The following is a 21,472-nucleotide window of genomic DNA, read 5'->3' as shown; positions in this document are numbered from 1 at the left end:
TAAACCTACATTTTAAAATTTTCTTAAAAAAAAAAAGGGGGGGGGGCGCAGTTCAAAATTGTTTACACTGAATTATCAGCATTCCTGGTGGTCCTGAAACTTAACTTTGTGTCAGAGGTTTTATTATGGCTGTAGCAGGACAAAATTAGCAGTTAGGTGATCTGGGCAGGACAAAATGTACTGTGAAATGAACATGATTCGTGTTATATCATTGCAAAATATTAAAAGGGACCAGAAGTATTGTAGATATTTCATCTCTTGGGATTGTTATCTGACGTCTCACTTCTTAAGAGCTTAACAAAAGATGTTAGTTGTTTTCCCTTTGATCAATTTTATTATGACATTCAATGATATTGTCTGAAGTCTTTATGGTAAGGCTTTAAAACTTAGGCTCACCTAAGTCATCTTTAAATACTGAGCAGTACCATACTGTGTGTGGTTTCACTAGAGAACTTAATTTTAAGACAGTAATTTTTGGGATAAAATTCAATTGAGTATTGGTAGAAAGTTAGCTAAATAATGACCGTTAACTTTTCAGGTATGTGTCCAATGGATCTGTGTACTTTGATACTATGAAGTTTGATTCCAGTGAAAAACACTCCTATGCTAAGTTGGTTCCTGAAGCTGTAGGTGATCAAAAAGCTCTTCAAGAGGGTGAAGGTAAAAAGGGGAAATAACATTTGCTTAAGTTGCTGAAGAAACTGGTGATGTGTTGACCTCTTGATGTCACTGATGTTTGGATCAAAGTTAGAGTGGAATGGTTTACCTGCTGCACTCCTTTACCAGTACATTTCTTTTCCAAAGTTTGGTAGCCTGAGACAGTACCTTCCTGAAAGTTTTTAATTGGAAAATACCAAGAAATGTTATTCATTCTAGGATGTTTTTGTGTTGTGTTTTTTTGTTTGTTTGTTTGGGGTTGGTTTTTTTTTTTTGGTCGGACTTGTGAATAGCTCAGTTGTTTGACTATTGCCCAGTTATTTGGCTGTTCATCTGGTTCAAAGTAGGAGGAGCAAAGACTTGGGTCTTCCACATGTCAGGTGAAAGCTCTCCACATCAGGCTGTGGTTATTTCATGACAAATATTTGGGTTCCTCTTTCATACTGAGAACTCTTTTTACTTTGTAAACCTTGTTGCGTTGAACTAAGTCCAAATATAGATTCTCATTGAGTCAAGCCATAGCAGAGGAGTAGCTTCAAATGCTCAATAAACCAGACTCATTAGTTATCTGCTCCTAAGATTGTGCAGTTTTAGCAGCAAATCATCTACAAAGTCTATCAGAAGAATGTTAAAGGGTTTTTATATAACACTCATACTAAGTGAAATTAGGATACTCATACTAGATGAAACTAGCAATATCTGAAATATGCAGCTTAAAATTTATATGATTTTATGATTTATTATTATATTTTTTCTTTATTCAAACCCTTATAGCTGAAATCTTGTATGTGAAATAAAAGGTGCTAGCTTAAACCAGCATCTTTGTAGTAACGTGAATGTATCATTTCCACCATGTAGGCAGTAACTTTTCTGGAATTGCTGTGTCCTTTTGCAAGTAGGACGGGATGGTGGGTGGTGAATGTAACCAACTGTTGCAGTGTAACCCCAGCTAACAGCTAAGACAGCTGCTCTCCCAATTCTCCCCCTCTCCCTCGAGAATAGTAGGGAGAAGAGGGAGAAAAAGAGGGGAAAGGGAAAAAAACCCCAAACCTCGTGGGCTGAGATAAAGACAGTTTATAGAACAATAAAGGAAAAGGCAAATAACAATAATAATAATGGTAAAATAATATACAAGATAAAGTAATACATGCCAAGTCACTCACACCACTGGATGATCGGTTTGCCCAGCCCATCCTGAGCAGTGATCGCGGATTCCTGCCCCTTGGCCAACGCCCATTTGTATACTGAGCATGATGCCTATGGTATGGAATATTCCTTTGGCCAGCTTGTCCCATCTATGGTCCCTCTCAGCTTCTATGGGAAGCTGAAAAAAAGTCCTTGAATAATTCAAACATCTCCTGGCAACAACTAAAACAATATGCATTATCAACATTCCTTTCGTGTGAAATCTGAAACACAGGAGCCACTAGAAAGAAAATTAACTCTATCCCAGGTGAATCCAGGACACTAACCAAGAGGATGCAAACATCAAGTTACTGCTTGTCAGCATAGCTGCTTTGACTCATTTGTGCTGATTGTCAGTCATAACCCTGACGTATAATGTCATTTTGACTATTACAGGCAGCAGAAATGCTAAGCTTTGAAAGTTGCAATTAAAAGCATAATACTTTTATATTTAAAGTGTATAATGTTAGATATCCTAAACAATTGAGATTGCAGGTATCTCAACCTGTACATCAAAATAAATTTACAAGTTTAACCTCGACAATTTTGTCTTTAATCTGTCTTTGATTCTTACGTGGTAAGTAGTATCGTTAACCACTTTTAGTTTTGGACAGTACTGCAGAAATGGTGAATTCCCTGTGTTTTAAAGATGTTATAATGAGAGTACCACCTAAATGATCATAAGAAGCTAAAAGCAAATAATGCATAACACATCTGTGATGGTATAGCTATTGAACAACTACCAGCCATTCTGTGCAGCAACTGAGATTAGGGGTGGAATGTGTCCTATGATCATGTTGTGTGTGCAGATTAAGACAATCCTAGTCTTAATTTGAATCCTTCTGACTTTGAAGTTAGTTGATTCTGCAGTCTTACTTGTCTATGAGTATAGGGTTTTTTGTTTCTGTATTTCTTTTTCTGTAACTGCAATATTGGAATTGTGCCTGCAGAGAGAATGTAGATGAATCTCATGTCAAAACATAGAAAGCAGTGCAGCTGACACTTGCTTTCAGGTTTCGTGTCAACCAAACATTAATCAAAATCCCAAAGGATTATCAAGGTTAATTATGAGGAAATTTGAGGGCTGAGTGTTTTTCTTTTCTTTTTTATTTATTTGTTTTTTTAATTCACTTGATGTGAGGTACAGCGAGGCAGCATGGCCAAAACTCAATAATGCTGGTGTTTAAATAAAATGTATATATTTACATTTTCTCTTTTGAAAGGTGACCTGAGCATCTCAGCTGATCGCTTAAGTGAGAAGCATTCTCCAAATGACTTTGCTTTATGGAAATCATCCAAGCCAGGAGAGCCTTCATGGGACTCTCCATGGGGAAAGGTAAGGACATTATAATCAGGATTTGTATCTTCTACACCTTATTAAATAGCATGTTACACAAATACTTTGCCTCGCCTCATATTAGTAATGTGTAGATTATGGGGATCTTGTATTCAATAGTAGATTCTGTTGCTATAGTCATCTAATAATTTGGAACATGCATAGATCTGTCTGATACTTTTTTAACAGAAGTCTGCGTGCAGGCTCACAATGGCTGTCACTGGTCATTTGAACTCTACAGGCTTTATCTGCAGCAATTTCTATATCCTTTTCTTTTCCTTGTGATCAGAAATATTAATGTAATTTTAAAAAGAATAATAAGCAGGATAATCAAAACATCCCAGATATATATGCCATGTTTGATCTTTAAATCCAACAGTATACTTTTACGAAGCTGAGACTGAGAATCTTTTTTTCTTTGTAGCACTGTATCTCATTTCCTCAGGTGTGTAACTGCTTAGGGGCAGACCAGTGCTGGAATGATACGTAGGCAGGAGAGGAAGACAATTAACTAGTAGCCAAGTAATGTCTTTTTCTTAACAGGGTCGTCCAGGTTGGCACATTGAATGTTCTGCGATGGCTGGATCCATTCTAGGAGAGTCAATGGATATTCATGGAGGAGGGTTTGATCTCCGATTCCCCCACCATGACAATGAACTGGCACAGTCTGAGGTGAATAAACTGGCCTTCGGTTTCTGCAGTGAAAAAGCAGCATGCTTTGCTTTGACTGCAACTTACACAATCCATCAATTAATTTTTAAAACTTCATGTGTGTTTTGTATAAGCATAACTTTTTGTCCTCAGGATTTTATTCTTAGATTATCCTACTTCATGGTATGTATGTATGTAAACAGTGTTGGATCTTTGAGGTTTTTTTGTTTTTGCTGCAGGCATACTTTGAAAATGATCACTGGGTTCGGTATTTTCTGCACACTGGCCACTTAACAATTGCTGGCTGTAAAATGTCCAAATCTTTGAAGAATTTCATTACCATAAAAGATGCACTGAAGAAACATACAGGTAAAACTTACTTTGGAATTTGAATGAATTTGAATGCTTTTAATGTACTTTGAATAGTGGCTGTGGTAATTTTGTTATTCAGGCACATAATGGAGTTTCCAAAAATGGCTAACTTCAGTGTCTTTCGTCACCACTAACTTTAGAACAGCTTCCTTGCTCTTCTGTTCCTTGTCGGTATTATCTGTATGCATAATAGCTTTCTTGCTTTTTTGTTAGATGTATTGATAGTAAGAACATTAACAATTATGTTCTTAGCCACACAATGCTTTAGATTATGATTATTTCCTTGTTTATTTTGAAACTCCTAATAGCACGACAGTTACGGTTGGCTTTCCTCATGCACTCTTGGAAGGATACATTGGATTATTCAAATAATACCATGGAGTCAGCTATTCAGTATGAGAAGTTTATGAATGTAAGTAAGCTTTCCATTCCTCTTCCAGCTCTCTAAGCTTTGTGTTGTCATATGTGTTTCAAGGAGTAGAACCCAAAGATATATAGGCCATATCCACAGACTGAGTTTGCCTTCGGAATTCATCAATGTCACAGTATTTGTTTAGCTACCATTGAACATTCAAGTCATGTAAATTCCACAGACAGCTACATTGCTCTGCAGCTGGGTGCTCTCTCCAAGTTTTGACATCTCTGAGCAGCTTGGCAGTCACATGCAACATTAAGTTTCTCAGTTCAGCTTGCTTATAGGACTCAGTCCAACAGACGCTCACATATCATGTCTCCTAGATCAGACTTCACACAAATACAGCTAAAGGGAAGAGGGAGTATCGTTCCTACCTTGCCTTCTCACCCCATACATCAAGCATTTGCCTCTGTGCCTTGCAGGCATATGTGAGGGATCAGACACAGTTCCTCTTCTGCTTAGTTTCGAGCTGTGATTTAAACACGTTTCCCACAAGGAGGCTGTACAACATTTTGAGATCATTGATCTTCCTCTCTCCAGCTGAAGCTATTCTACTTTTTATGTAAAATTATGGTTGGGGCCACAGAATAAGTGAAAATGACTTTTCACAAAGCTGGATGCCCACATAAAATAGGCCCTCACTATAAAGCTGTTTTTATTCTTCAGTTCCCATTGCTAGCAACACACTGAAAAATCTGCCCTAAGAACTGTTGCCTAAACTTTTTTTAAAATGGTGTTGTATTTGAGCAGCTTGGTGTTAGAGTATTATAGTGTATCATGCAGTGGCAGAGCCAAGAGATAGAACTGAATTACAGTCCAACTGTGATTTACAGAGTTATGCAAAATGTGTGCGTTTCCTTGTTTTGACAGACATTCAGTAGATCCTGGCTGAAACAGTGTTGAAACCATAAGCTTTAGGCAGCTAATAAAGGAATAATGCCTTTTCATAGTAAATAATTGGTTGTATCTAATTTAAACTGATTTTTAGCTATATTCTTCCTTATATAGGAGTTCTTTTTAAATGTGAAGGATATTCTTCGAGCTCCCACTGATGTGACAGGCCAGTTTCAGAAATGGGAAAATCAGGAAGCAGAGCTGAACAAAAAGTGAGTGAAGCATTCCTACTTCTCTGTGAATAGCCATTGTGTAGCTACATGTTTAATTTTTTTTTTCCTTTCAAAATTACTTACTTTGTATATAGTGATATTTATAAGTCTGTAGCATTCACATTGAGTACCCTAACTCTACACAAGCTAGCAAATTTAATCTTGCAACAGCTTTATGAAGTATAGATTAAATTGTTAATTTCCCTTTTGTTTATGTTAAGTACACTGGCATGCCTCATCACCCTGTTTGTGACGGGAAAGCAAACTTTTTTGTTAGATAGCTGTCATTTTTGTCATTACTTGAAATGTTGTCCTTCTATCTGAGAAGTGACTGATATTTCACAGTGGTTACAACTGGAAAAATAGTATCTTACACATTTCAAAGTACAGTGAGCAAACTGAGACAGACAGAGTTGAATGACCTTACTGAAAGCACAAAAGATCAGAGTGCCCCTGTTTGAAAATGTGTTATTGAGTGAGACATTGATATCAATATTGCAGTCTTTCACTTTTATAACAAAACTACATTATTGTTTGTAATATGAACAGCTGCCTATAGAACTTCTATTATGACTGAAGTTTAAAAGAGAAGCATCTTATGTTGCAGTACTAAAATTGTTCCTAGTTCAGTTCACTGTTGTGGACAGAGATGTTGACTATTGAAGAACCAAGTGCAGATGCTTCTGTTTAGTGATGTCCTCTGAAAATTTCATTTTCAACTTGAGGTTGGTAGAGACAACGCTTTTTTTTAAAAAAGGAGGAAGATATTAAGTAATAGGTCAAAGGGAAGGGTCAAAGGAGTGGGAGGAACAGAAGATATGCTTCATGGGTATTTGTTTTTGTCTCCTTTCTCTAACACTTCTCTTTCTCTTTTCTCTGGAAAAAGTATGTTTGAAACAGTAGTATCCCTTGCGTAAAGAAACGGTACTTAAAATATTGTATTACTTATTATGCGTATTCATGAACATTACAAAGGTTTACATTCATGTATTCCTTGTATTTGCTCGTAACAGCTTCATAACACTTCACTTTGTGGTAAGTTAACTTCCATCCTCACTGGAAAGATACCAAACAGAGTACTTGTCTGGCACATAGGGATAGGAGAGCAATACTGTAAAAAAAAAAAAAAATAGTAAGCACAATAAAGTACTAAATAAGCAATTTATACTGCTTTTAAAACCTGGTATGAAAAGGTCAGTTGCTGAAAAAGTGTTAGATGTAATTTGTCTGGATAGTTGTTGTCAATTAGATTATCTTGCCTGCCTTTGTCCATAGCAGCAAAACAGCAGCGTCATAATGCCTTTTTCATGTTCATTTGTTTTTCCTTCAAATATAAACTAAGACCAACAAAAGATTATCCCACTTTTAGGTCCCCTTACTCTTCTAACAGAAGTCCTTCAGAGTAGGTTGCAGATACTTTTGACATCAATGGTAAAAAAAATTTTTTTCTTCTTAGTTTTTACGACAAGAAGGCAGCAATTCATGAAGCACTGTGTGACAATATTGACACTCGCTCTGTCTTAGAAGAAATGCGGTCATTAGTCAGTCAGAGTAACTCCTATATTGCTGCAAAGAAATCTTCCAGACAAATGCCAAACAGACTCCTTTTAGAAAACATCAGTTCCTATCTCACTCAAATGCTAAAGGTATGTAATAGCAAGTAGTGATGTTGCTATTGCACTGTGCAGTTATAACTGTTGTATTTTTCAAGTATGTAGGGATCTGTACAGTCTTGGTTTAAATGTCGTAGGAAACTAGAGATCTTCCACACACACCCTAACCGAAACAACCCGCAATTGCAGTGTGTGGTGCAGCAGGAACAATTGGAATCCTTTATGTTGCATTATAATTTCAGCTAATGTTTTGTTGAATAGTGGAGAGTCCTTAATACATGCAAGGAAAATTAGACAGTAGAAAAAACCATGAAGTCAGAACGTCAAATCTGACAGTGTCGTGGTTTAACTGCAGCCAGCAACTAGGATCACACAGTCGTTCGCCCACTTCTCCCCCATCCCCTCGTTGGGTAGGGAGAAGAGGGAGAAAAGGAGGAGAAAGGGAAAAAAAACGTGTGGGTTGAGATAAAGACCATTTAATAGAACAGTAATGGAAGAGGAAAATAACAACAACAATAATAATAATGGTAAAAGAATTGTAGTGGGTTTGTCATATAAAAAATAAAGTGATACAACACAAGTGGCTCTCACTACCCGATGATCAATTGCCCAGCCCATCCTGAGCAGTGATTGCAGATTCCTATCCCCCCAGCCAACCCCCATTTATACACTGAGCTTGATATCTATGGTATGGAATATTCCATTGGCTAGCGTGTCCTGTCTTTGGTCCCTCTCAGTTTCTTTGGGAAGCTGAAAAAGTCCTTGACTTACTATAGACATTACTTAGCAACAACTAAACCAATATGTGTTACCAAATTATTCTCATACTAAATCCAAAACACAGCAGCTACTAGGAAAAAAATATCAACTCTATTCCAGCTGAAACTAGAACAGACAGCTTTAAAGCTAAATCTGAAAGCCAATGCTTAGTATGCTTTATCAATTAAAAACCAAAACATCTTCCTATTAGAGCAGTGAATTGTGGGTTAAACAAGAACTAGGTGGCTTCAGAACCCTAGTATATGTGATTTTGCCTAGTTTTCACATACCTGTGACTTGATGTATACAGTCTTTTCTTTTTTTCTTTCCCTTGACCAGATTTTTGGTGCCATAGAAAGTGATGACGCAATTGGTTTTCCTGTTGGAGGGAACAGTCAAAACATAAATGTAAGTGAAGGACAAAGTACACTATACAAAATTACTCTGTGTCCTTTGAAAGCTTAGGTTAGATAAAGTGATTACATTACTGATGTGTAGCTGACTTACATTCGTTCTGCTTTTAACATTTGATCTGAAGTAATTAATTGGCTTAGGAAGCAGGATTTTTTGTTTCTGAGAGTTGGGGTTTTTTTATAGGTTTGACTTAATGACAGACAAATTGTATAGCAACCAGAAAAAGAATTATCTTGTCTTCTCAATGATGAGTCTGTTAAAGAAACCACATGTTAACTACAGACAGCACATCCTACAGTCTAAAGACTCATTACAAGTATTTGTATGTTAAGTAGTTTCAAAAATATAATTATACTGATTAAACTTCCTTGTGGTACACCAAAAACCAGCCTGGAGGCAGCTGGAGTTTTATCCGCACTTCAATCTCTTTTTCTGATCTCATTTGTAGCCACAGGTTTTATCTGGCTTTTGAAGGCTGTTTTGCTTTGGTCACCCAGCAGTTCCACTGTGATGCAGATTTTTTCTGGAAATACTTGGGGGATTACTGATGAAAGTGCTGGTGGGCCCTGTAATAACAGTAATGTTTCGTGGTGCAGGCAGGAGAAATAACTCCATATGAAAGCTATCAACTTTGCTGTCTTTGTTCATGTGAAAAATATGACATGGACAAATCAGTGCTGTTTTTCAAGTATTTTTCTGCATTCAAAGGTGTGACCATATGTTTTTCTGTTCCTCCTTAGGAGGAATAATTAAAAACATTTGTGGTGTAACAAAAAAGCTAAACTTTTTATTCATCAAAAGAAGAGGAAAGCTTGCTTGTGGTTGAAGAATGTGAATGAACGCTCATCAGATAATTGCCCATGCCAGTACTTATATTACTGTGCTGTGGAAATCTCCAGTAATGATATAACAAGGATAATAAGAAAGATATTCAGTATTCCATACCAAACCCCATCAGTAGTGAATTTTAAGTTAGCTCAGAATTATTTTTATTTCAGAAGAAAGGCAGCACCTTAACACGTACCTTTTTAGGGAAAATGAAAACTAAATTTGTATTTAGTACTTCATTCAGGCAGTGTGTACAACAGGTATGCTTTATGAAACGATTGGCAATAGCATGGAACAAGAAGCTAAGCCCTTTCACTCCTTTAAAGTAATGTTGCCAAGGGTAGTAGAGATAGAAGAATCTTTTGCAGAAAGAATCCTGTGCTAACACCTGTTATACACAGGTTTCTTCGCAGGAAGAAACTTCTGTTTCTTTCACCTAAGACATTACTGGTTTTAAGCATTGTAAAGATGCATAATATCACAAATGTTTTGGCTGTTCCATTAAGTATTATACTCTTTCAATCTTCCATGCAGATACTTATTTTTCCTAGCAAAAATTACCAAGTGAACATTCAAGATGGGAAAATTTCTCATTTATTTCAGAAGGCTGTGGATCAGGCCTAATGTCTAAATTGGAGATGAAGGAACCAATAGAGTCATTATCTCCAAAAAAGGCATAGTCCTTTCCAAAAGCTCTGAAAGAACAACTAGCTTAATTACTGTGCTTCAGTAATTCACTTGAAAGCAGATAGAAGAGACTTGAAGTCAGAAAACCTCAGGTTCCATAGTTGCATTTTCCAAAGTAATTAAGCATTGTTGTCAGGTTAGTTATTCTGGAAATAAAAATCTTTCATCTTTAAATGTCTGATAAAGTAGTGATAGTGTATGCTTTCCTGACGCCACTTCATTTGCTTGTTGAGCTAGTTTCAGCGTAGAGGGGGTAGTGGAGATCTGACTGTTGCTCACTTACCATATTCTGTTCTGCCAAACTTGTCAGCACAGGTTCCAATTGTGAAGCTGATTGCCATGGCATTCACATTTATGAAAAGTTTTAATGGAGCCCTTCAGCTCTTTTCATATGGACACTTTTAGAGCATAACAGACTATCTTGTCTGTTAATTGCACAGAAATTTGTCATAGAGATTTAACAGATGAGAAAGACATGTGGAAACTGTAGGGAAAACAAAAGTGTGCTTTTTTTTCTCTCTCTCTCCCCGACCCTCCAAAGTAATGAAACTTTTAATTTAAGCAGTCCCCTGGGTGCCCAGCTTCTCCTCTTGGGATTCTAGAGAAGTGTTTGCAGACAGTGCTGATCTGTAGTTGTTTTTGTAATTGTTCACTGCTGTTCGCTGTTTGCTGTTGCTATTCACTTGCATTGAGAGCAGGATTCTCAGGACTTTTTCTTTGAGCTTTCATGACCAGCATTTACTTACACCTGAAATAATTCAACTGCAGTCTCTCCCCGCTTTTTGTGGGGGAGAGTTGTGTGAGGAATACAGACAACTGCACTGTATTGGAAATACAATTAGCATAAGCTAACATCTGAGGAACAGATCTGTGTTCTAATGAAAACAAATCCTAACATCAGTTTCACCTGGTATTATTTCTGACAAGCAGTTTGACCTAAGTAAGACTACACAGAACATGAAGGGGCAAATTCATCTGAGTGCTGTTTTTATCCCTGTACCACATTATAGTTAGCTGGACTGTAGCATAACCCCGTGGAACTGATGTATCTGTGACTGAAAAGAGACAAATAAAGGAATGGTGAGAGGCAGAACTTCACAAGCTGATGTTATCTGCACAAAAGGAAAATTGACAACTAATGCAAATTATCATCTATGCTTTGACATCAATAGAGCAATGACAATTTTTATTGATACAGATCTGCCCTGAGGGTCAAGTTCCATCCAACAGCACGTAAATATTAAGTGGGTAAGGACATGTTTTATATCTAAATGATGATTAGCTAACTGTAGACATAATTATCCTGCAGATTGAATCTACAGTGATGCCATACCTACAAGTTCTTTCTGAGTTCCGAGAAGGAGTGCGACAAATTGCCAGAGAGAAGAAAGGTGAGAGTTCACTTTTTCCTGTATTGTTGCACATGAGATTCAGAGGTTGTAGGAATCAAACTAGGGGGGTGAGCCAGCTGATACAGTCTCTCTTTGCTTAAAGAACAAAAGTAAGGTACCTTTAAATCAGAATTGGTTTGAATATTTGCATCTCTGCTACCTGTCTCTTTAATTTGGGAATCTTTTACAGGCTGTTAGACTAATTTTATTTCCTAAAGAATCTAAAATTTCTGGAAGGAACTAGTTGTTGTTTGTCTAGATTAGCACACTCCCTGCTTTCTAGGTATGAAAGTACCCATGATCTCTTCCCCCAGGGAGCTTTCGTTCTCTCAAAAGTGTAGATTGCTACACGATGATACTGTCTGTGTTTAAATAGCCTGAGATGTTCATTCTTATTTGTTAGCATAGTTGGAATTGTAGCTCCCCTGATGGTAATTGAGTGCTCTCTTTGGAGAATTAATCTGGGAGTTTGCTAGAAGTTGTTTTGGGCGCTTTTTTTTTCCCCTCTGAAAAGCTGTGATCATGCTGTGTGTGTTGGCAGCAAAACTATATAGTGTTAAAAAGGTAGTTCCATTAAGCCCTCTTTGATTTTACTGGTTCATTAGTTCCTAATGGAGCTCTTACTATTTTCTGTTGTTCCTTGTGGAACTTTACATGTCTTCAATATGTATTTGAAACTTGTTTTCTTAAAACCTTTTTACACTGAGATTTGTACTTGAAGGCAAAATAGGGCATATTTTAGATATAAAACATAGAAATAACCCATATATTATACAGAAGTATAAAATTACTTGTAGTGTCTGGTTATTAACTTATTCAGCTGGCAAAGAATCTGAACCCCAATTCTGCTACTGTTTTGAGATCTTCTAAGGGCTAATACATTTACCTTAAAAGCACAAAACTGTATTTGCTAATGTGACTACTCAGCTATTACTGTCAAATTCCTATAGGCCTAATTGATGCTGAGAAATAGGCTTATTAGTTCCAAAAGCAAATATTTTCTGTAACTGAAATTAATTCAAGAAGTCTGTGTGTATATCCTCAGCCAAAAAGGTGACCTTTGGTCTTTCAGTATTTAACGTAAAAACTCATTTTATATAAGCCTCTTCTTTCCCTTGCTTTCTGATGGCTGAGCTAAACTGTTCCTCACTCTTAACAGTGCTAAGATTTAAATATCATGGGGCTTCTTGTAGATAATTTTTAGAACGTACTCTGCATTAAACTACTTACTGGCACTTGAGTTTCTTGCTTGGAATGTATTGATTTTTTGCCTGAAGTAAATTGGGCAGTAAGAATAAAGCTGGATCTAGTTGCTATTTGGTTGGGGTATGGAGTAGTTATAGCACTCTGCAGTTTGACCAGGGAGGCACCTTTCATTAAACTATTTGATATATGGAAGCTGAGTGGTGGTTGGCAGAACCAGCTCTGACATGCTTCTGATTTGTTTGCCTATACCCATTAAATTCTTGCTTGCAGGAAATGTTAAATTACTGTAAAAGTTGTTCTGATTAATGGCTGGGGATATTGCCTCTACATGGTTGTAAATGAAGGGAGTTTCCCCAGCGTAGCCCAATGCTGGCAGGATGGCTTTAAATACTAATTAACATGATCTGTATTGCTTTAAGTATTCTTGGAGGTTAAATAAAAAGTATGCTGCTTCTGTAAAACCTGCAGAGTAATACAAATGTACCATCCATATACACATAACTTTTAAAAATGTATCTATATTTACAAAACATTTCACAGAATAGCCATTTGTAAAACTATGGTTTTTTGGTAAAAATCAAAATGTATATTATATACTCAACAAAAATTTTGCCATTATCCAGAATGGCTAACATTGAAACACACTAGTAAAATAAATTCTCTATTTTAAAAGCTTATTACTATTCAAACTGGAGACCTGCAATGATCATTTACAGTTGAGTGTTGACTTAATTTGTAAATGTATCTAGCAATGGTGGTAAACTGAAAAAGGAAAACACTGTGCTGGCTGTACAAGGGAAAGAAATGCAGAAAAGCTCTGCAAAAGACATCAATGATTGGTTGGTCAGAGCATCTCTATATTGCACATCCTGATGTTTTACTTGAGTACTCGACCAACTACAAAGACCCCATATAATTGTCTCTGCAAGGATGCACAGTGGAGCAGATCGGTGCTCTAGTGCAGTCCCTGATGCTTGGGAAGAATTCTCATTAGAAACGAATTGTTATTCAGATGTTTAAACAGGAGCAAGTCTCTTCAGTTGTTAGTTACTTACCTCAGGACATCTGCTTAAATTCCCTACCCTGTGGTAAAGATGTCCATGACTGAACTCTGCCCGCTTCTTCATTTCCTGCCATGGGTGCTGGTGCCATGTGGTATCTTGCTCTAAGCTGCTTCTAGGACATAGGACGTAGTTGGAAACCCTCTGCCCTCTTCCTAATATATCATGAGTTGATGAGAACTGAGACAAACTTGATCATTGTAACCATGACTGCTCTTGTCTTTTGCTGCCAGTCTTAACATCCAGCATTCCCATCCCAGTTTTCCCATCCACAACAGCACAACACCTGTTTCACATCCTTTGGCTTGAAATTCACAGAAGATGTGAAAAGAGGTCTGGGAAATAGTCACACGCTCCAGGAGTGCCAAGCTACCAGGTTGTTTATGAGCACTGGTGACAAGGCACTATCCCCACTGGTTTCCTGGTCACTGTCCTCAGTGAGGATAATGGCTTATGTCTTGGTAAAGCCCATAAACAACCCCCTACCCAAACCCTAAACATTTTTGCTCTGGAGGTACCACATGCAAAGAACAAACATATTTCAGCCCTTGGAAGCACAGTCCTGACCCCTCTGGATGACAGAGGATTGATCAGAGGATGTGTACTTTCATAAATAATGCATGTTTTGTTATACATTTCTCCTCATTTCTCCTTGTTCTCTACCTTGATGGATTTCTTCTTAAACTTTCAATTATTCATGATTTCAGCTAAGTAAATATTTATAACTGAGCAGACACTGTTTTATTGAATAAGCAATAGGTGTATCTGATATGTTCTTGATATGATACGTGTAATTCCTTTGCCTAGGTTAGAGTCAACACCTTTTAGTGTTAACAGCCAGTGAGGTAATCTTATCCCTTATTTATCTTAATGGCTTACTTAGAGTTGCATCAAACGTGGATGTGGTTCACTGTGTATAACTTCTCTGGATCAAGAAAAATAACGACTTATTTCATGGCAGACAGAAGAGGTTCTATAAACTGCAATGCTTTCCTATACAAAGAGAGAAACGCAGAACACTACCATGCAATGAAATAGGGTGACTGTTCCTTTTCATGATATTAGGATAGTCGGTGCTCTGTTTACTCTTCAGGTCTCTGAGGGTCTAAGAATTATGGAAGAGATGAAGGCTCAGGGATTGTACTTCTATCTACTGCTATGAGCAGTGTTTAATACAGTGTCTGGATGTTAGTTTCTACTGCTAGAATTATTACCTTTGAGACCCCTATTACTTCTTAGGTTTAACCAGCTGAGAGTTGCTGAAAGGGAGAACACTTGTTTATTATAAGCACATGGTATCATCTAACCCAAGTATCTATCTTGTCAGACTTGGTAAGCGTTTCCTCCTAAATACAAGACTGTCTATAAAAAGTGCCACTGAATTAAGTTCACACCAGCAACATATTGGGTCATCTTGATGCATTTAGTTCCTCTTAACTGTTTTGCGGTTTCTTGGCTGAGACAATTTCTCATCCAAGTAAATACCTTGTATGTAGATTTATTTTCCTCTTAAGACCTGATAGCATCTATTTCAGCTAAATCTTCAGTTCTTAACCATTGGCTGTCATCAAAAACTCTTTGATAAGTTTGCAAGAAAAAAAAAAAAAAGAATGTTAATCATGATGTCCTGATCACCATCCAGAAAGCCACATCAAAATTCTTTGTTCTGCTGCAAATAGCTTGCTTGGAAAAAAAACAGCTTGGTCAGAGCAGGTGGTAAAGATAGCTATCTGTAGAAACAGAGGATGTTTGGATTACAGTTGCTCTGAGAAATGTATGCGTAGTTATCAAACCCACAAAGTCATAGTCCTTCAAAGGTACTGTTAGATGTAGCACAGGTTATGTTAATTTGTGATTTTGCTAAAATAGGGTTCTTAACCCTTCTTATTGGAAAACATACAGCAACCATTAGGATCTTCCTGAGTCATATACCCTTCTACTATATCCTGGCAGAATTGTTGCGTCATTTCTGAGTTGCCTCGGATTTTCTTTCTGTTCCCTTCAAGAACAATGAGGTATCTTGGAAGAAATGCATGAATCCCAAGTCCCTGCAAAGGAACATGCTGCTTCTCTGTGTAGCTGAAAGAAGGCAGAACTTACTTAAAAGGTTTATCACTTTAAAACGAAAGACCTTTCTCTGGCCTATGTGAGAGAGTGGCAACTTCTTATTGAATTTAAGTAACTATGTAGCAGGATAGAAGTACACTTTCACCAAATATTAATTCACTAAAAATACTTTTCATGCTCCGTAGTAACTGAAGTGCTGCAGTTGAGCGATGCTCTTCGAGATGACATCCTTCCTGAACTTGGTGTTCGATTTGAAGATCATGAAGGTACCCAATTATATGTCGTGCAACTTTGTAGGGAGCTGTTTTTCTAATCTTATTATTTTCAAAAGAAGTGGGAAAACAACCTGTCAAGACTAATCTGGAATAATCCAGCAAAGCTATAGCAAATCATATTTCTGATGTACAAATATATATTGTAGAACTGTATATTGGAATATATGTATAAAATATAAAAACATACATTGCAGTCTTTTTGTATAGCACCTAATTTCTTAGTCACTTTTGAATAGTTACTCAGTCGTGTTTGTATTCAGCTTGCAAAAAGAAAACAGTTATCATAGAGTAAATACATTTACCTTTGACTATTCAAGCATTGGAAACTCAACCATCTGTTTTTGCTTCTTTAGGACTTCCAACGGTGGTTAAGTTAGTGGATAAGGACACGTTATTGAAAGAAAGAGAAGAAAAGAAAAAGGTTATTATTTTAAGCATTCTATATTTTTAAAATTTAAAGTAATGTGTGAGCTATAGATACTTTCACATTTCTTTGATAACTTGTAAGAAAAATCTTAACAGACTAGCAACAAGTCAATTAATACATAATAACAGAATTGATACAAAGTTTAAGTGTGTTCAGGAAAATAATTTTTGCAACAGTAGGTTCTTGAAAATTTTGTACGGAACCTAATGAATACCTCTAAGGTTTTTTGTTTGTTTGTTTTTTAAGATCTTCATATAATTAAGCGATGATGAGTATTGCATGCATACTGTCTTATCCCTCTGGAAGAACAATTCCAATGAGACGCTAATTCGGACTTATTTTGCCTGTATAAATGAAGATGACATTTTTCATAGAGACTATTTATCTGATATGTGAGAACAAAATGCACTGGCTAAATCTTAATTAATGTAGTATGGATGAGTGAGATATTCAGCATGTGGGGGCAAGAATTCACATGTTACTATATAAAGATTGTGAGTTCTAATTCACGTGCACGAGGTCTGTACAGAAAACCTGGTGGCACCTCCTAGCATTAATAGTTGGCTTTGTAACATCTAAAAGTAACACTTCATATGTCTGTCTTCAGTTTTAACAAATGATAAAATTCCATCATGACGAGAAATATTTGGAAGACTTTCCAGTGTTTCTCATAGTTTCAGCGAATTCCAGATGTTTTTAACAAAAAGACATTTGAAGGCAGTTTGCATATAGCTGCTGGGTGGAACCTCTAGCTAGAGTACATTTTCCCTGGAAACAGGGCAGTACTGTCAGAACCCTTGGAGAACTGATAGGTCTCTCCTAAGCAAGTGCAAGATGAGATTTTTATTTTTATTGAAGTTTTATAAGTTGGCTAAATTTGGATAGTTGTTTCCCGAGGAACATCAAGGGCTACAACTGCTGCTTGAGAAACTGTAATGTCCTCACAGTTTGAGGCAAGAGCTTAAAATATCAGCGAAATACGATCTTTTTTTAAAGTAATTTGCAAAGCATTTTTCCCTGTGAAATGGCAGGACCATCGCTTTTGCAGGCTTTGTAGGTATTCTTTTATATGTATACACTTTGCATGCAAAATGCATTCTGAACAGTTAAAACTGGTTTAACTGTGAATAAAAGCAAATGAAATCAAAGTAATACAGTGGGAAGTATCAGACAATCCTAATTATAAGGCATGGTGTTTTTGCTGCAGGTCATGCTGCCAGTTCTGTCTGCAATTAGATATCCAGGGGAGTTAGCTGGCTGAGATTTGTAGAAAACAACCAAATGAAGTAATTAGTTACCTTTTACTCATTAACATTGCCTTTCATAGATTGAAGAAGAGAAAAAAAGGAAGAAAGAAGAAGCAGCCAGGAAAAAACAAGAGCAGGAAGTAAGTGTTCAGATCCTTTTAATCTGGTTTTAACGTAAAGTGTTAACAGTAATAGTCACGTGCAGGAAAGATTACATTAGAACACAGGCTCTCTGCCCGGCCTTAACTGGGCCTCCATTTATTTATTTTTTTGTCTACAGTTTCCTGCTCAGAATGACTTTGGCTTGCAGTTCAGATTTGAATATTCAGCTCCTATTACAGAGAAGCCATCTTTGAAAACGCAACAAAAGGCTTGAAAAGCTTCTTAGAAGAACTTGTAGCACTTATTTCAGTCTATAGACAGTACTACTTCCTTAATTGCCAAAGCAGGGTCTTACATGCCTGTTAGAGAAGATTTTGCTTATGTTGTTTATTTTCTTCCCTTTCCAGTGTTGTAGGTATGTGTGAAAACAGGGGGTTTTTTGTCTTTAAGATTCCACTTGTTCCCTATGATTGAACTCTGAAATGTGGTGTTTTGTAAAAACACATTTTTTTCTCTACAGTTGGAATTGAGATAGCTCAAAGGTTTTATGCTTTGGATGAGTAGGCAGCCAGAGATGATCATATAAGAAGAAAAGATTGTTTACTATGCTGATGACTTTACCAGTACAGGAAATGCACTCTTGGGTTAAAAGAGGAAGTACACTTTTAGAGATCACCATGTACAGAGAAAACCAGATAAATAGCATTTATCATCCACAATTCCAAGTAGCTTTTTGCATTCTTTCAAAAAGGTGATTCCCTTGCATTGGGCATAAATTATTTGGAAAGGATTCTGAGATGTGCTTGTTTACAGATAAGTGAAGGTTCAGTTTATTTTCAGTGCAATTACTTGCATCCTCAGCAGGAAACTGTTGATAAAGGTGGTTCCCTTTGCAGTGTGTCAATTGCTGAATATTCTTTACTCATAGCAACTATTCACTTCGTGTTTACACCTAAACCACTAAGGAACCAAATTAGCAAAGATCAGATGTAGTTTTTTGAGTAAGTTATTTTGAGTTCTTGCAACACATCTATTTTATTAAGTGGTTCTCTACAGATTTAAAACATATCTTTTTTCCCCTGGACAAGCACAGCTAAGACTTACTGAGTTGTTCCTCACTGAAAGTTTCTTTTCACATAATAAACAATTGTGAATTAAAAGTTCTTTTATTTGCAAATTATAGTCTACTTTTCCTTTTGCATATATGACAGGTTGTCAGTAATTAACTGTGATGCTAATGCGGTTAATCCACGTTTTGTATTACAGGCAGCAAAACTGGCAAAAATGAAGATTCCACCACATGAAATGTTTAAATCAGAAAATGACAAATATTCCGTGTTTGATGAAAACGTAAGAAACTTTTCTTCAGATAGGAACTGGTTTTCCTTCCCCAGTTGTACATACTCAATTGTATGTGTACGTAGCCAATCTTGTTCCAAAACCTCCAAGGCAGTGCCGTTGACATAGCTGGAGGAGGGAAGGAGAGGAAGAAAAGGCGATATATTAATTTTATTGTACATATATTGCATTGGGGAGCCATCTCTGTTAGCCACCATTTCAAGGGTATTTTTATTGTACATTGATCTCCTTTGGCCCCTTTCATTGCAGAGCAAAATTCCCTGCAGATATTGTGGGTTGGAACATGTATGATGTGTGTTCACAGATTTATTGCCCTGTTGCAAGGCAAGGAATGTTCTTCCAAGTACAAACTCCCCAACTCTGCCAGAAGTGATGGGAGACAGACGTGTTTTTCAGAGGGGTCCTGTGCTTCCTTTTTGGTTTTGCCCACGGTTTCGCTCTCTCCCAGCAAAGGATTTCTGAAGGGGCTGTACAGATAACTTCGCTCTTGATTGCTCCCCTTGAGGATAAAAGGTGTTACCTGGAAAATAAAAAGCACTGTTTCTTCAGCAATTGATCTGGGGCATTGGTCCTGCTTCTGTCTGTCCTCTTCACCCACGAAAATTCAGGCCCTGGGGGCAAGTAAGAATGGAGAGTGTAAATACTGGAAAATATCCCTGCAAGCCAAGGAGAATGTCCATAAAAACTCCGATCATACTTTCTCCATCGATAACACAAAACTTTTACTGCTTTTGCTTTAAGCCTTGGATTCAGTATGCTAGCATGATTAAAAGTGGTCTCTTAACCACCTGTTTAGGGGATTGGGCATTATTCTCTTAACTATAACCATCTAGAAATTAGTTGTCTAAGCTTCTCTTACTTAGTACATGACAAAAAAATAAATACACCCTTTGCCCCTTCATTAACTAGGAAGGGAACATATACAAATAGTCAAAGTTAGTTGTCAAACTTCTAGGTAACTAAAATTAGCCAAGATGCACCCCATCCTGACAGCTTGTCATTATGACATCATCCCCCTATCTTATTAAAATACTGTTCCATAAGGAGAAAAAGCAGTCCAAGAATTTATCTTAAATATTCTCCTTTTCTTTCTTTTTAATATTTCAGGGATTTCCCACCCATGATACAGAAGGCAAAGAACTCAGCAAAGGTCAAATTAAGAAGCTAAAGAAACTTTATGAAACCCAAGAGAAGCTATACAAGGAGTATCTACAAATGGTTCAGAATGGAAGTGCAAATTGAAAACAGGACTTTTTTTAGAAGGCGAGTGCTGGGTCAGCATTGAAGAAGTGAGCATATACTGATGCTCAAATTTCTGTTTACACTTTCTATTATGTGCAAAGTAAAAATCCTGTTTACGTGGATTAATAATGTCATCTGGAAAGTAAATAAAAATCCATTCTTAAAAAAAAAAGCCAACCTGTAAGAATTTTCTTCACAACAACAGTAGCAGGTTGAACGGTTGCCAGTTCTGTTTGGGAAGGTGCTGCTCAGTCAGCAAATCCACATAAGGATTCTTGTTTATTATAGCTGTCCAGGCTTTGGTTAATTTGTCCTGCATACTGATCTCTACCTAAGACCCACTGTAGCTTGCATTGTGGAATATGTCACAGTCAGCAAAATTTACTACTAAATGGGAGCTGAGTAATTTGTCCCACAGTAAGAACAGTATTTTCCAGATGACTTTAGTATCTTTACATAAGCAGGAAAAACTGGGTAGTTCCACTACGATACTTACTCTAGCTGCTGTTGTTAAAAACTCTCATAAGTATACCCAGAACACTTTGCATAGTAGAAGCTAACCCTCCCTTTGTTGCAAAAGGGAACAGGTCATCATCTTTGCTCAACACGCCGTTGCAATCAAGTGGGTTAAGTAATAGGTAAATGAACAAACAGGTGGGAAAGACATGAAGGGCTAGTGGTGGAGGGTGGTGTGTTCTTGGAGGTATTGCTCCAAGGAAACAGGAGTACTGCCAAAGTACCTGATTACCCAAAGTACTCAGTACCTAATTAACTGTTCAGAGCCAAGGGGAATTAACAGAAGGTTTCTAACTGGGATACAGTTTGTGGATTGGTTTGCAATTAGGCAACACAGCTATACATTGCTCGCTATTCAAGAGTGATGTTTTTAACACAACAATTTAACCCTGAGTTAATAATCTTTCTGATGTAGTGTGGTTACCTTATATCTGCAAGGACAGTTCTTTGTTGTCTAATAATGCATTTCACTGGCAGTAGCTACTAAATGAACTAAAGTTCATGAAATCTTAAAAAATCTCACCTACTTCACAACTGCATATAACCACTAAGTGTC

At 37.0% G+C, this 21,472-nt stretch overlaps 1 protein-coding gene across 1 annotated transcript in view; it reads left to right on the top strand.

Annotated features, from left to right (window-relative positions):
- The window catches only part of CARS (cysteinyl-tRNA synthetase), a 35,309-nt gene extending 14,265 nt beyond the window's left edge, over positions 1 to 21,044 (top strand). The window contains exons 10-23 of the mRNA XM_009892037.1: positions 539 to 660; positions 3,066 to 3,178; positions 3,722 to 3,850; positions 4,069 to 4,198; positions 4,510 to 4,613; positions 5,625 to 5,722; positions 7,179 to 7,368; positions 8,434 to 8,502; positions 11,333 to 11,414; positions 15,934 to 16,014; positions 16,377 to 16,444; positions 17,778 to 17,837; positions 19,066 to 19,149; positions 20,266 to 21,044. Of these exons, the coding sequence (XP_009890339.1) occupies positions 539 to 660; positions 3,066 to 3,178; positions 3,722 to 3,850; positions 4,069 to 4,198; positions 4,510 to 4,613; positions 5,625 to 5,722; positions 7,179 to 7,368; positions 8,434 to 8,502; positions 11,333 to 11,414; positions 15,934 to 16,014; positions 16,377 to 16,444; positions 17,778 to 17,837; positions 19,066 to 19,149; positions 20,266 to 20,400 (1,465 nt within the window). The 3' untranslated portion in view covers positions 20,401 to 21,044. The remainder of the gene's footprint in view (positions 1 to 538; positions 661 to 3,065; positions 3,179 to 3,721; positions 3,851 to 4,068; positions 4,199 to 4,509; positions 4,614 to 5,624; positions 5,723 to 7,178; positions 7,369 to 8,433; positions 8,503 to 11,332; positions 11,415 to 15,933; positions 16,015 to 16,376; positions 16,445 to 17,777; positions 17,838 to 19,065; positions 19,150 to 20,265) is intronic.
- Positions 21,045 to 21,472: the final 428 nt, after the last annotated feature.

Source organism: Charadrius vociferus, unplaced genomic scaffold (assembly GCF_000708025.1).
Source record: "Charadrius vociferus isolate BGI_N301 unplaced genomic scaffold, ASM70802v2 scaffold179, whole genome shotgun sequence".
In the NCBI taxonomy this organism is placed as follows: Eukaryota; Metazoa; Chordata; class Aves; order Charadriiformes; family Charadriidae; genus Charadrius; species Charadrius vociferus.
The sequence above is the reverse complement of the archived record's forward strand: the minus strand, read 5'-3'. Positions and strand labels throughout refer to the sequence as shown.